The sequence below is a fragment of the Trichechus manatus genome, unplaced genomic scaffold (genome assembly GCF_000243295.1).
Source record: "Trichechus manatus latirostris isolate Lorelei unplaced genomic scaffold, TriManLat1.0 scaffold00093, whole genome shotgun sequence".
In the NCBI taxonomy this organism is placed as follows: Eukaryota; Metazoa; Chordata; class Mammalia; order Sirenia; family Trichechidae; genus Trichechus; species Trichechus manatus.
Genome location: NW_004444029.1, coordinates 5824646 through 5835922, shown reverse-complemented (window position 1 = coordinate 5835922; position 11277 = coordinate 5824646). Strand labels below are relative to the sequence as shown.

General features: G+C 48.4%; 1 gene segment (V, D, J or C); it reads left to right on the top strand.

The window, feature by feature from the left end:
- The first annotated feature begins 1754 nt into the window (after positions 1-1754).
- On the top strand, positions 1755-2664 carry LOC105756605 (T-cell receptor beta chain V region PHDS203-like). The segment is given in 3 exon segments: positions 1755-2007; positions 2137-2567; positions 2659-2664. Coding segments are annotated over 3 exon segments (486 nt in total).
- The last annotated feature ends 8613 nt before the right edge of the window (positions 2665-11277 follow it).

The window sequence follows — 11277 nt, the reverse complement described above, 5'->3', positions numbered from 1 at the left end:
TCTTGTACCTAAAAAATAAAATCGCATTTGTATAATAAAAAAATAGCTCCTGTTCAGCCGTTCATATTCACATTTAAAAAGAAAGAAAAAATGCAGAAAATTTTTGAAAAATTCATCATGAACCGTTGAAAGTAGAGGTTTTGGAATTAAACTCATCTGGAAGGTTTCTAGTTTTGGCAAGTTACTGAACCTCGCTGACGATAGTTTTCTAATCTATAACATGGAGTCAATTATACTCGGCTTCCAGAGGTTTCTTGCCTAACACAATCCCCAGCAGGAAAATAAGACTCAGTAAATGATGGTGCTAGTAGCAGTAATAGTTTTTAGCAGTACTACTAGCTAACCGATTTTGGAAGCTAAGCTTTAATGAGTAATTGCTATGCATTATGAGTGTGGGCAGAGACAGTGATATCACAGGCAAACAACCCATGGGCTGGCAAGAGCTGGGAGAAGACCCATTCCTTCTTTCATCTGTCTCCTGGTAGTGGGTAAGATCATGAAGCACATGGAAAAATCCAGTCTTGGGATTTCTAGGTTCCAGCACAGGAACCATTCTTTTTCATAGATGTAACATTGGGCTTCCTGGTAGACCTGCTTGCAACTTTTGCAACCTTCTCCCACAGGCCCCCTGGACGTTAAAGCAATTCAGAACCTAGATATCTAGAGAAGAACAGGAAATGAAGCTTTTCTGGAATGTCTGCAGGATTTGATCATGACAGAATATTCTAGTGTGACCAAGACCCAGGGTGGGAGCTACAGCTGATCCACCACTCATTCATACTAGCAACACTGAACAAGTAGTGTTGAATACAGCATCTCCAGGGAGAAGGAGGAGGGTTTCTTCCTGACTCTGGAGTCTTCTAGCACCATGCAGACATCTGTGCACTTCTTTGCTCAAAGTTTATCTACAGCAATGCTCAGCCACATCCTCAGTTGACCTAGAGCTTGAGAAAACATCTTCCTGGAATAATGTTAACAGAAAGCCACATCAAGGATATTTGATCTTTGGTGCATCAGAGGTGATTAGCTTCCCATAATTTCCCTAAAATGCCTTTTTTCTCCACGGCAAGCATTTTTCAAAGAAGTTACTAGATCAGTTATGAGAGAGAGCTGCTACAAGCTCCTGGATCAGAAGTAGTCCATACCAAAGTCCATCTGGTAGACCCTCTTATAGACAAGATACTGCGGTAGATCTAAACCCTCTCTGAACATGTCCTAGGCACCTACCTGGTTTTCTCGTGTGTGTGTGTGGGGGTATTTTTTCCCTGCTCCCTCTACCATACCTTTACACTCCCTTAAGAAATCACAGTCCAAGGAGAGAGAAAGGACAACTCCAAAAGGACACAAACCTTATAGGGCAAGCAGGTGGAGATTCTATAGCATCCATGTAAATGAATGGCACTCGACTGGCTAAAGAGGCTAGAGTACTTTGAGAGTGGTGTTGGAAGTTGGTGTAAAGGAATAAAATGGAAAAAGTTCCAAGATTCGTGCTCAGAGAAAACACTCAGGGGTCCTTGGGCACTGCCAGCATTTGCCATAATGGGCTATTAAAAATTCAAGAGATGCAAAACCATCAAATCAAAAAGGATAGATCATATAAAGGAAACTGGAAAATTCATAGAGGCAGTGGTTAAGAGTTATGGCAGCTAACCAAAAGGTCAGCAGTTTGAATCTAGCAGGCGCTCCTTGGAAACCCTATGGGACAGTTCTACTCTGTCCTGCAGGGTTGCTATGAGTCAGAATGGACTCGACAGGAACAGGTTTGTTTTGGTTTTTTTAATTCTTCAATAGAACAGCATAACTGGTCGTGTTACCTGGATAAGCAAACAGATCAAGTTCTGTGAAGTCTAAAAAGAGCGTTTTAACTCTTTCCTGAAGCAGTGAGGGAGGGGGGTGTGGCCTTTCTGGCCAGGAAGTAGCTGGGAAGGGTATAGACAGTATTTCTCGTCTGACCCGCCATGGGCTCCAGGCTCCTCTGCTGTGTAGTCCTCTGTCTTCTGGGAGCAGGTGAGGAGCCCTTGTCACAGGCCTCCCGGGGGCTCTCAGTAAAAGACATGTCTTCATGAGTGTAGCGTCAGTCTTTCCCCTCCTTCACTCCAAGCTCGGCCATTGTTTGATCACCTTTGTCTCCCACAGGCGCCGAGGATGCTGTGGTCACTCAGTTCCCAAGACACAGGGTCTTAGGAAAAGGAAAGGAGCTGACCCTAGAGTGTTCTCAGAAAATGAATCACCTCGTAATGTACTGGTATCGGCAAGTTCCAGGTCATGGACTTCAACTGATCTATTACTCGACTGGGACTGGCAGCATTGAAGATGGAGATGTCACTGAGGGCTATAGCGTCTCTCGAGACAAGACACAAAATTTCCCCCTGACCTTGGCATCAACCAGCCCCAGCCAGACAGCTGTGTACCTCTGTGCCAGCAGTGAAGGCACAGCAACACACAGCCACATCCTCTCTGCACAAAAAGGGAAGACCAAGGACAAGGGGACCTGCCCTCGAGAGCTTTCGCCCCAACAAGGAGATGGAGCCTCCTTGCAAGATATACAGAAGCCGTGCTCTGACCTAGTTAGTGTTCCTATGCCCTTTCCCACTCCATCCCTCCAGGACACTCTCTTATTGGGATCGAAGTCTTTGTCCCTGGCTGCTATCCCACTAGACTTAAGGACATTGACACATTGAGAACTTTTTCCAAGACAAACTTCAGTTTTTAGATACAGGTGCATGGAGTTGAATTCTGCTGTCAAGTAAAGAAACAGAGGAAAGAGAACCCCCTCTCCCTACACACACACACACCGAGGCCCACCTGCCCTCAGGTATCATCCTTTCCCTTGCTTTCCCGTTTCAAGCCCTTTCTTACACCTTTTCCACCTTACACAGGTTTTTGGTCTGGTTGATTGTATTAGTTTCCGATTACTGCCATAACAAATTACTTAATGACTTACAACAACACAAATGTATGATCTTACGGTTCTACAGGTCGGAAGTCCAACGTGGGTCGCACTGGGCTACCATCGAGGTATTGGCCGGGCTGAGTTTCTTCTGAAAGCTCTAAGGAAGAATCTGTTTCCCTGTCTCATAGACCCTTCCTCTGTCTTCAAAGCCAGCAAGGTCACATCACTCCAACGCTTCTTGCATAGTCCCAGCTCCCTCTGACCACAGCTTGGAAAGCCTCTTTGACTTCAGGAGCTTGTGTGATTAGACTGGACCCACTTAGGTAATCTGAAAGAATCTCTCCGTCTCAAGGCCAGCAATTAGTCCTTTGTCATGTGACCTAACATTGTCACGGGTTTCTGGGATTCGGACTTGGCCATCTTTGGAGGCCGTTACTGGGCTGACCAGAGTCCCTGGTGGTACAAATGGTTAATGTGCTCAGTTGCTAACTGAAAGTTTGAAGGTTTGAGTCCTCAGACGCTCCTCAGAAGAAAGACATGGTGATTTATTTGCGAAAAATCAGCCATTGAAAACCCTAGGAAGCACAGCTGTACTCTGACACACGTGGGGTCTGAATCAATCTATTCGAGGGCAACCAGCAACAAATTCTGGGACGATGGGGACATTCCACTACAGGGCACCAGCATATTCCTTAACAAAAAACAAACCTACAGAGTCTGACTCACAGAGACCCTAAGAGACAGAGTTGAACTGCCCCAGAGGGTTTCCAAGGTTGTAATCTTTACGGAAAGGAACCCTGGTGGCGCAGTGGTTAAAGTGCTCAGCTGCTAACCAAAAGGTCGGCAGTTCAAACCCACTAACCTCTCTCAGGGAGAAAGATATGACAGTGGGCTTTCACAAAGATTACAGCCTTAGAAACCCTATGGGGCAGTTCTACACTGTCCTATCAGGTCGCTATGAGTCGGAATCAACTCTACAGCATTGGGTTTGGTTTTTTGGTTTAATTTTTACAGAAGCAGACTGCAGTATCTTTCTCCCACGGAGCAGCTGTTGGGTTTGAACTGATGACCTTTCGGTTAGCAGCCAAGCGTGTAACCACTGCACCACCAGGGTTCCTCATATTCCTTAATATAAACATAAAATTTCAGAAAAATTTCAATGAAATTGAATTCTGTATCATCAATTAAAAGAAAGTTGAATGTACAAATCCCTCAAAGTGCTGGCTTTCAGAGGTTAATCTTGAGTGTAGGAAGATGCAGAGCACAGAGGGACTTCCCAGACCAGGTGTGGCCTGGAATAAAGAAAGCAGAATTCAGAGAATGGGGGAAGTTCTACAGTCTGTATCTGTGCTCACCCAGAGAACAGAAATTGTTGTTTTTAGAGGAAAGGAACACGTGCTCTCCTGCAAGGATGTTTAAGGAAGGGTTCCTCTGCTGGGTGGATGCAGGCGTAAGTATTTTGTCTAGATCCTGCGGCCAGCATGGGTGGAAGAGAGAGGCTGCAAGTTCTCTGAGCAGTGCCTCAAAGGATGAGGCTGGGAGCAAACACTGAAGGAGCCCAGGGAAAGAGGGTGCAGATGGGACAGTGCAGGGTGAAACACCCTGTGATAAAATGCAAAGCAACATGGGAGACGTCCCAGCAACTGGCCTTTCAGAAGCTCGGTCTTCATCCTAGTCCCTTTGCTTGGACACATGAGCCTGTCCAAACTACTGAATGCCGTCTTCGTGGGTGGAAGGGTTCAGAGGGAAGGTTCTAGGAGGATAGGTGGGAAGGTGGAACATCCCACTCCCAACGCAAGGATACTGGGGACTCAGGTGAGCAGCCCCATTTTCTGCCAGATCAGGGCAGCAGCAGGGTCAAAGGGACAGGCTGGGCAAAGCTGTGTGTCTGAGGAGAGTACATTAGCTGAAGGAAGAATTTTTTTTAAAAAAAAAAAAGAAAAACAGTTGCCATGGAGTTGATTTCCATTCATGGCGACCCCATGTGGATCAGAGTAGAACTGCTCCACAGGGTTTTCTTGGCTGCCACCTTTGTGGAAGCAGATCACCAGGCCTTTCTTGCACTGTGCTGCTGAGTGGGTTAGAACGGCCAACCTTCAGGTTAGCAGTCAAGCGCAAACCCAGGGACCTCTTGAACTGGATATGGACTAGTGAGATAACCCAAGCATTTGATTGAGCTTGTACGCATTACACTCCTTGAAAGGGGTGCAGTGCTGACAATCTATCAGCCGACAGACTGATGTCAAACCAAGGAGACTCTTTCTGCAGAGACAGGGCTTCTCGGGCAGGAAAGTGCGGTATCAGTAATCATGGGAATTTCATGTGCTCACTGTCCTAAGCGGTGATCAGGTATGTGTACCTTTTTCTGTGGAAAAAAGTCACGATACAGACGGGTTGCCCCTTTCCTGAGCGTGGATGAATCCGAGAGGAGATGGCGCGACACGCGCGGAAGGGGACCAGGTCTGGGGGGCGGTGCCGCCTTGTAGGCCCTTCTCCGAGCAGAGGGGAAGTCCCTCCTGACTGCTATGCTGAAGGGGCGGGGACGCGGACCTGACAGAGCCGGATGCCGAGAGCCCGAAGGCGACCGGGGGACCCCGCCATGCGCGCCCTGCCGCTCGCCTGCGCGCTCCTCTGTCTCCTGCAGCCAGGTGAGTCCCTGGGACAGGTGAGTCTTAGGCCAGGGCACCCTCGGCTGGGGGTTGCGGCGTCCGCCCTCCCCGGCCCTGACTCCGGCCTGTGTCCCCTCCAGGCCCCGCGGAGCCCGGGGTGAGCCAGACCCCGAGACACCGCATCGCCAAGAGCGGGGACAGTCTGACGGTGGCCTGCTCCCAGGACCTGGATTACGAAGTCATGTACTGGTACAGGCAGGACCCGGGCCGGGGGCTGCAGCTCCTCCACTACTCCATCAACGTGAAGATAGTGCAGAGGGGGGATCTCCCTGACGGGTACCGGGTGTCCCGAGAGGAGAAGGGGCGCTTTCTGCTGACCCTGGAGTCTGCCGTCCCCAACCAGACAGCCTTGTACCTCTGCGCCAGCAGTTTTGCCACAGCGCCTCGGGGACAGCTGTTCCCTGTGCACAAAGGGGGCCGAGGAGCAAGGCTCCGCCCCAGGGGGCTCCCCAGCGGGGGGGCCTGCGCCGCAGATCTCCCCACCCCCACCCCCATCCCTGGCTCTGCAGCCTGCGGGCCAGGCCTTGTCACCCACTGCGCCAAGGAGATGGTCAGACTTCAAGCAGGACGCGCGAAGGGAGTGGCGTCTGTGCAGGTGGAGATGCCTTTTCTAGCTCAGCGCCCCCTGCAGCCCCTCTCCTCTCACAGCGCCGTGGTCACCCAGACCGAACGCCCCGTTTTCCACCCAGTTACTCTCACCACAGTCGCCCCTCATCCCAGGTCCACCGCTGGCTGTGGAATAGCACCTTCTGGATTGTTGACTAATCTGATATCTCCTGTTCTCCCCCTCCCTGCCAACGATCTCGCCCCCCACCCCCACCCCGCACACACCCAGATGCCCACCCAGCTGCTCGGGGTCATCGTCACCATCCCTGACGCTCTCCTCCCCGCCTGGCCCAGGGCCACGCCCTGCACACGTCTGATGACTAAATTCCTCACTTCTCACCTAGAACACTACTGAGAGCAAACCTTGCCTCCCAGCTGGATTCCTCTAACCCCCTCCCGGTGGACGGCCTGTCTGCCTGCAACCTTGCCCAGCCCTCACCCACAAACCATCCGGCTCAAAACCTTTCGGTGCCTTCGCATGAGCTCAGCCTCCTTCTCACCACTGTGTTAGTTTACAAGTCCTGCAGGACTCCCCCCACCCCCCCGCCCCGTGACCTGGCCTTTGCCTACCTGCCTGCTTTTCACTGTGAACAGCACCTCTCCCTCTCTCAGTCACCACGATGGGTGAACACACTCACAGTGACTCCCCTGTGAGGAAAGAGGTGCCTCCACTCTCTAGTATCTGGAGGAGGCTGAGGGACATGGGCTTGAGCAGGGACAATGATGTCATAGACAACTACCCCATCCTGGGGCTGGGGAGCACTCACTCACCCTCAACACCGCCATGGGGGCCGGGCTCCTCTGTGGCGTGGCCTTTTGTTTCCTGGGAGTGGGTGAGTCCTGGGAGTTGGCTCAAACCCCTGTCCTCTGATGTTTGCCTTGGACACAGGCTGTCCTCTCACCAGACTCCCTGGTGGCCTCATTTCTCACTTCCCTCTCCTCCTCTCACAGGCCTCATGGGTGCTCAAGTAATCCAGACCCCAAGATACTCAGTCAGAAGGTCAGAGAAGAGAGTTTTGCTGGAATGCACAAGACAGAATGTTCTGGTATCCACAAGACCCAGCTTTGGGGCTGCAGCTGATCCATGCTCATATGATGTTGACAGTACTGAGAAGGGAGACGCCCTTGATGGGTACAGCGTCTCCAGGAAGACGAAGGGGGGCTTCTCCCTGACCCTGGGGTTGGCCAGCCCCAACCAGTCTTCTGTGTACCTGTGCGCCAGCAGCGAATCCACAGCAAGATGCAGCCACATCTTCTCTGAACAAAAAGCCGGTGCTGGCTCCCACATCACACTTCACCAGTTAGAAACGGTGACACTGAGGTACCCAGCCTGCAGGCACACATCTTGGCAGGCCAAGCATGGGATGCCCTTCAGGCCCTGCTGACCACCTCGCCAAGCCAGAGGGCACGCTGAAGTTACCCTGCCCCACCTCAAGGATAGTCTCTAACCCAAGTCCACGAGGCTGTACCCCAACCAGGAGAAGACGACTTCTCAGTGTCCACGATGGGGTCTGATCTGTCTGTGTTCATTACTGTTTACTTCCCTTTCCCACCCTAAAACCCATGGCTAGCAAGTCGACTCCGGCTCATGGAACCCCCATGTGTGTCAGAGTAGAACTGTGCTCCGTAGGGTTTTCAATGGCTGTAATCTTTACGGAAGCGGATCGCCAGATCTTCCTTCTGCAAAGCCTCTGGGTGAGTTCACACCGCCAAACTTTAGGCTAGTAATTGAGAGTAGCTGAGAATTTGCACCCCCCAGGGACCTTCTCCTATCCTAGTCCCTCTTGTGAAGCACTTTCTCTGCTTTATCAAACTCTTTGCTCTTTGTCAATATTTCACTAGAGGGCGCTAGCAGATTATAAACTCTTCAGATCAACTTTAATTTCCACTTGCTGTTTCAAGAGAATGCTTGTTGAAATTGAATTCTGTTCACTCAATTTAAAAGATATAATGTTAAAAATCTTTCTCCAGTTTCTCTTACTGGTCAATGATGTTTTAGATGGCAATTCTGGCCAGAGAAGGAGTAAAAGATGAGGCAGAAAGTTGTAAAAATTGCAACTCCAATACTTAGCAGCCCTGGTGGCACAGTAATTAAACTCTTGGTTGCTAATCAAATGGTCAGCAATTTGAACCCATTGGCAGCTCTGCGGAAGAAAGATGTGGCAGTCTGCTTCTGTAAAGATTACGGCCTTGGAAACCCCATAGGGCAGTTCTACTCTGTCCTGTAGGTTTGCTATGAGTCAGAATCCTCTCGATGGCAATGGATTAAGTTTTATATCTGTCCCCACAATCATTCGGAGAGAAAGTTTGTATGTTTTTAAGAATGAAACATACTGGAAAGAAATTTTGCATGTTTTTTAAGAAAGAAACATATTCTATCCTGTCAGCAAATATTAGTTCACCCTGTTTCTGCTTTGGGAATACGAAAGAAACATAAAGAATACAAAATATCCAAAACTGCAAGGGGGTTGCAAAGCTATTGACAAGAGAAATCAGGCACGTGGAAAGGTATGCCTAATAAATTTTGATTCAGTGCTAAATTTTTAGGTAGAGGAATTCAAGGGAAAAAGTAAATCAATGCACGCTAGAGTATTCAGGATTAAGTTCATATGAGAGGCGGGACTTGAGCTGATTTGGGATAAACATAGCCGTAGGAAGGAGGGGCTGTATAGAGTCTGAGCAGTTCAGGTGACCCATGCCCTATAGACTGGCTGACCCCCACTCCCCACTGTCTCTGAGAGACAAAGGGGTGTGCCCTGGTGGCCCTTTAACAGAGCTGCCCTCCTAGTTATTACCCCCTCGGCTGAGTGCAGGGGACCCAGAGACAGTGCTCTGGGCTTTCTGCTGGGTAGACTTTGTCCCTGGAGACAGGTGAGTCACGGATGCAATGACCCTTCCAGACACAGTGCTGTCTGCACAACGACAGCAGCAGCCTCCTTCCATGGCCTGGTCTCCAGCTTCTGGTTCTTTCTCCCTCAACCTCCAGGATGCCAGAGTCACCCAGGTACCTGCACATCTGGTCCCAGGAGCAAGGTGACAGGGGACCTGATGGAAGGCAGAATTAGGTGGATTCTTTTGATAGTTCCTAAAATATCTTCATGACAGTTTTATGTATAAGAAGAATTTTTTAGAATTGGAGATAACCCAAGGACAGCCAAGAAATAATTCTCATATTCGTGATGAATGGCCCAGTCTGCAGAGCCGGGCAATGCAGAGGACCTGAGGCTGCAGCTCCGTGCACGTACCAGGGTCCCTCCTTAGGAACCACGATGAGGCAGCAGGCAGGGAAGAGGGCAGCTTTTGGGCACAGGAGGCCTCTTCCAAAGTCCAGGAGCGAGGTGAGCAGGGGATCAAAGAAGAAGGTCTCCAAGGCAGGTCCCAGCATGCTCTGGTCAGGGTACTTTAAATCTACCTACGTACCATTTCAAAAATAAATCTTATTTGATTTAAAGAAATAGAACATATTTTATTGAGACAATATTTGTTGTTCCACTACGTGCCTTCATGTCTTACATGTCTTAGCGCACGATGTAATTTCTCCTTCTGGAAACTTAAACACGAGTTAAGATACCAGAACTCATGCGCAAGAAGTGTGAAAAGGGTCGCTATGAGTGGGACAAAAACAAACACTAACTCGGTGGTGAAGGGGATCAGACAAAGAGGGGTCAACGCAGATGGTCAAAGGTATTCCCATGCAAGAGGCAGGATTTGGGCTGAAATGTGTACTGAGAAAGAGATTGGAGTTAACTACTTCAAAGGGAGAAAAGGTGTGAGTTTCTTGTGGTAGAGATACAAGGATAAACACTTAGGATGCTTTGGGAGTGGCTTGTTATGCACTGGGCACAGTTCTAAACTCTTGACTTGTATTAACACGTCTGTTCCTTCCAAAAACACTAATTCTTGGGCACTGAATTATCTCCCCACCACCTGCCGACAAGTGGTCCTGTGGAGACTTGCCTATTGCTGTGATGCTGGAAGCTATGCCCCCTGTATTTCAAATACCAGCAGGGTCACCCGTGATGGACAAGTTTCAGCAGACCTCCCAGAATAAGAGAGACTTGGAAGAAAGGGCTGGTGATCTACTTCTGAAAATCAGCCAGTGAAAACCCTAAGGATAAAAATAGAACACTGTCTAATATAGTGCCGGAAGATGAGACCCCCTAGGCTGCAAAGCACTGAAAGTACACAGTGGTGGCAGCAATGGACTCAAGCATACAATGATCATGAAGATGGCACAGGACTGGGCAGTGTTTTGTTCTGTTGTACATGGGGTCACCATGAGTCAGGGCTGACTCAACATCAGCTAACAACAACGTTTCTTTTGTATTCCAAAAGCAGAAAAGGGTCAGTTACTATCTGTTGAACAGATAGAATATGTCTCATACATAATACATGAAAATTATATGATAATTTAGTGTTTATGACTTCTCGTGAAAGAAAAATCTAGAGAGACCGCTACAGTTTGAAAAACATGAAAAGGGAGACAAATGATTTTGTTGCTGTTTTGAAAAAAAAGAAGATCAATGAGGGAGGAAAAATGTGGAATTTTGTGAAGAATACGGATAATTTGCTAATTTCCAGAAGGATTTAAGAATAATGCAACAGAAAAATATTTTGGTAAAAAGTTTAGTATACTTGACAAAAAGAAAATTTTGCCATACCCCTATATGTCAAGAAAAAATGGAATATGCTATACCTTTTACCGGTAATTCTACTAAGTGGGATTTATCTTGAGCCACTGAGTCTGGCACCTCCAATAAACGTAGAAGCCTTTCTCTTTCACACACACACACACACACACACGCACACACACACACCATATCCATATGAAATATCACCATCTCTAACATGCAACATTACCTCCCTTATACGGTAAATTGTTTTTCACAATTTTATGCTGAAATATTGGTAAATCCTATAATCAAAGTACACCTTTAATGTAGTAGTGTTAATCACCACTCCTGATATAACAGTTACATACTATACGGGGCTTCTTATAATGAATGGAATGTCAGAATCAAAAAAATAAGGTAGGTGAGCTTTGCAAGGCTTGCTTTCTGGGGGTGCTTGGTTTCCTTTGGGGAATTAGCTCCCTCGTTCTCTGTCATC